We start from the raw sequence: 4,452 nt of genomic DNA, 5'->3' as shown, positions 1-4,452 counted from the left end.
TGCGTAATGACGACATCGCAGACAAAGCCGATGTTCAAATCTATGGTTCAAATCTGCTGCTTACAGATGAAATAGTATGGACACTGATTTCACTAAATAAAATCAAATGCTGCGTACAGCTTTGATTTAATTCAAGATTAAATATCATGGACACTGATTTCACTAAATAAAATCAAATGCTGCTTACATTTAGTTTTTGTAATGAACATCATTAAACTGTTGTTGGTATTGTACTGTGGAGATTTTCTGGTAGCAACTAAGTGACTTAGTTCATGATAAATAAATAAGCATTTTATTTTTTTATTCAGGAAGCATGAAGTATTGTCTAGTCTATTAGAAAATAGTACACAGAAAAACATGTGGGTGTACATGATAAATCTTTTTATTATAATGGCCAAATTCCATATCCATAATTCAAATAGTTAATTCACAATGTTATATTTCAAATAAAGAGAATATATGAAAAAAGAAAACAAAAAAAAAAACTGCTGCTTACATTTTGGATGAACAAGTCCTCTCCTATGAGAGCTTCTTATCACAACATAACTTTCCCATACCTTTTAAAGAATACAGTTCAGTGATAAATGCAATTGCCCCATGGATTACTTTTTATCTATTATACATTATCCATGAAAAAAGACATCTGTGTTTATGTGAAAGAAACTCCTCAGATGCTACATCTTTGCTGTTAGATGGTTTCAAAATATATGACAAGAAATGTAATAATAGATATATAAGTCAGAAATTTCACAATAAAAAATAAATCTACCAAAGAGAAAAGTTTTGTTTGGTCTCCAATTTGGAAGAAATAGATTGGACATGGCTTTTGCCTCATACATTTTGTATTTCTAACAAAGTAAATTAAATTCATTAAAATATTTCAAGGCTGTTGATAGTGCTAGTGTGTTTTTGTGGGAATGCTGACGAAACAGAACATCATTTATAAATACTGTAGAACTATTACAGTAGTAGTAGTAGTATTAGTAATACAACCCTTTTTTTTTGTTGGATTTCCATTATTATGTTTTTAGCTCTACGAACACTTCATACCGTTTTCCGCTTTAGGCTGTAATTTGTTATCATGACAACAAGAGTAACAAATGTCTACATTTTGTTCTTTTTTTTATTAGGAAAATGTCACATTCACAAGATAAAATATGTTGGTTCAAATTCCTCCTTTCCTCTTTTTGGGGTTGAATTTAACACACTTCTTAAGTCCCTTGCTCTGGTAGAAAATGAAGAAAGTGATAGGTTTTTAGAATTTTTAAAAAATATATTTGGTGAGCTGCAGTGTTAGACTACGGTAGTGCAACCTCCTCCCACAGCTCCACAGTTATCCATTACTTTCATATACTCTCCTTTCTGTCAGTGTATCTCAGTAAACAGGTAACAGTTCTAGACACATTCATTGCATGTATTACAGGGAAATGGTATCAACATATTAACATATTTTCAATTCCTTCTAAGTTCCTCACTCTGTCTGGTGTTTCCTTTGTCCACGCTGTCACTTTTTAATTCATTTTTCATTTAAAAAGGACCATGCATATTAATTAACACTTTTGTAAATATGCCAGACTTAGCCAAAAGGCTAGTTTACATCCGTAGTCCCTTGCTAGATGTTAAAAAAGGCTCCCTAAAAAGATCAAGATTAAACAAAACAAAAAATTCAATAAAGTAAAATAAAATCAAAATAAGAAGGGAGAGGACAAACCAAAACACACACAAAAAGAAAAAAGAAAAAAAAGAAAAAAAAGAAAAGAAGAAAAAAATAAATGAAAAGTACAATAGCACCATACAATTTAAATGACGAAAAGCTACATAAGGACATGATATGACCGTCTTTGAGAAAGTGGCCATGGACATATAATACATGGAGCAAGACAATCAGGAAGCAGCAATAAGGAAATGTTAAGGAAGATACAAGCAGACAAAACAGGACAACATTTAACAGTGCTGTACACATTTGCATCAGACAGTGACTTTCAATCATTAAACTAGCTGCATACAATTCAAATGAAGCAACGTACAGACTGAGCAAGACACAAGGTGGCAGTAGCAGGGGGAGATGGGTTTAGTGCTGACAGATTTGGTTGCTTATGAGCCACTGCTTCAAATTACACTTCAGTATGTTTATGCAGCCTAGAAAAAGTAACATGTACAGTGACACGTAAAGTACATGCTGGTATGACACTTTATTTGAAATTGTTATTTTTGAATGTATGTATTTATTTTCAGATAAATGTGCTTAGTTTTTGTTTTTTATAGTTTATTGTTTACTTAATTTCATTGTCATCATTTATTATTGTATTACATCTTCTATTTGTTACTGCTTTATGTTATTCTTAAACAACTCTCATGTTTGTTTGTTTTTTGCCTATTTAATGTCATATGTAAATTGATAATCATTTTTTTCGGTATAAGAGTTTAAATTGACAGCATAGATGTTCAAAAAAGATGGGTTTGATGGTCTGGAATCTGAACCCATAAATTAAAGCACTCAGACATCTGGGAAGTATGATAATAAAGACAAACAAGACATTCATTATACGCACAAATGCAAGTCCTGAGACAAGTTGTGATAAGGTGACAATGACAGAGTTGTGCAATGTTGAAAAGAGACTGAAGGCCAGCTGAAGCAGATGCAACAGCAGAGTGTCACGAGCCTTTTGTGCTGAAGCTTTGTCTGTGGAGGCCGACCTGGCTGCTATTACCACACCAATATAAGAGGAAGTGATAACAACAGCAGATGAAACAAACAACAAACAGCTATACACTTTGTCATAATCGTATGATATCGGGAAGAAACAAAAAAAACGTATTACATATTTGCTTCATCTGCAAGCTCTCCAGTTCTTCAAATGGGAAACTTGACAGAAAAATTACTCTGGTGAGGATGTTCAGTAAACCCAGGGCCCACACTGTAAAGATGGCTACCCCTGTATTTCTGATGTTAACGACAGCAGCGTGCCTCAGAGGGTGACACACAGCTACATTGAGAGAGAGAGATTTCAGTTTTGAGATCAGAATAAGAATCAGAATCAGCTTTATTGGCTAGGTATGCTTGAACACACAAGGAATTTGACTTAGGTAAACTGTGCTCTCTTTGTACAAGGCATAAGAATAAGACATACAAATAAAAATGAAATAAAAATAACATCAGCTATAAATACAAAAGAACAACAAACAGGCATGACTAATATGTACAGGCTAAAATAATATGATAAAAGTGCAGGGGTAGTTTTTCACATTTAAAAAAAATAGTAGTTAAATAATACAACAAATAGAAATATGGAATTCTGCTTGGAGAATTGTTGCATTGTATATTTACAGAGAGTATTTATCTGACAGGTATGACACTGTTATGGTTTAGCGTTCATCAGAGTGACAGCCTGGGGGAAGAAACTGTTCTTATGGCGGGTTGTTTTGGCGCACAGTGATCTGTAGCGCCTGCCGGAGGGGAGGAGTTTGTAGAATTTGTGTCCAGGGTGTGAGGGGTCAGCGGTGATGCTACCTGCCCGTTTCCTGGCCCGGGACCGGTACAAGTCCTGGATGGGGGGCAGGTCGACACCGATGATTTTTTCTGCAGTCCTTATAGTCCGTTGCAGTCTGTGTTTGTCTAGTTTGGTTGCAGAGCCAAACCAGACAGTGATGGAGGTGCACAGAACAGACTAGATGATTGAGATGTAGAACATGATCAGCAGCTCCTGGGGCAGGTTGAACTTCCTGAGCTGACGCAGGAAGTACATCCTCTGCTGGGCCTTTTTTCTGAGTGTGTCTATGTGGGAGGTCCACCTCAGGTCCTGGGAGATAGTGGATCCCAGGAACCTGAAAGAGTCCACAGTAGACACAGTTCTGTTCAGGATGGTGAGGGAGGGAGTGGGGGGGGGGGGTTGTGGGGGGACCAGGTAAATCCGAGTGTTCGGGTGTGGGGTGTGGGGTGCGGCATGCCCACAGTCGCATGACAGGGCGCAGTACCCGACCCAAGATCCTCCCCCAGTATCTCCCAGGGAGGTAGGGAAACCACAGCCAGGGAGGGGAACACGGCACCATGTGATGCCCCAATCCGACCCCCGCCGCCGGCCCCACGGGCACGGGCGCAGTAGGCGCAGCCGGCTAGAGGAGGGTCAAAACCGACCGGGGAGACCAGAAGGGAAAGGCAGGCCAATGAATGGACCTTTCCTCTGCCCCTCCCCCACCACCGCACCAGCCGGCCAACCCCAGGACACCGCCCGCCCAACCCGCCCATCTCGCCTGCCCACCCCGCCCCCCATGCCGAACCCCCAGGACCCAGGCAGCCACAGGGACAGAGCGCAGAGGCACCCAGAGGGGGAACCCAGGACCAGACCCCACAACCCCCCCACCTCCCCCACCAGCAGCACCAGAGGCCGAGCAGGCACCCGGCAGGCACCGCCAGACCCCCGTCAAAAGGCCCCGAGCCCAAAACCCAACTCC

The 4,452-nt window shown here is 39.9% G+C and overlaps 1 protein-coding gene across 1 annotated transcript; it reads right to left on the bottom strand.

The window, feature by feature from the left end:
* Positions 1–2,402: 2,402 nt before the first annotated feature.
* LOC117812719 (odorant receptor 131-2-like) lies at positions 2,403–4,246 on the bottom strand. Its single transcript, XM_034683629.1, is given in 3 exon segments — positions 2,403–2,799; positions 2,801–2,987; positions 3,976–4,246. Coding segments are annotated over 3 exon segments (855 nt in total).
* Positions 4,247–4,452: the final 206 nt, after the last annotated feature.

The sequence above is a fragment of the Notolabrus celidotus genome, chromosome 5 (genome assembly GCF_009762535.1).
Source record: "Notolabrus celidotus isolate fNotCel1 chromosome 5, fNotCel1.pri, whole genome shotgun sequence".
Classification (NCBI taxonomy): domain Eukaryota; kingdom Metazoa; phylum Chordata; class Actinopteri; order Labriformes; family Labridae; genus Notolabrus; species Notolabrus celidotus.
This window is presented reverse-complemented; position numbering and strand designations above follow the sequence as displayed.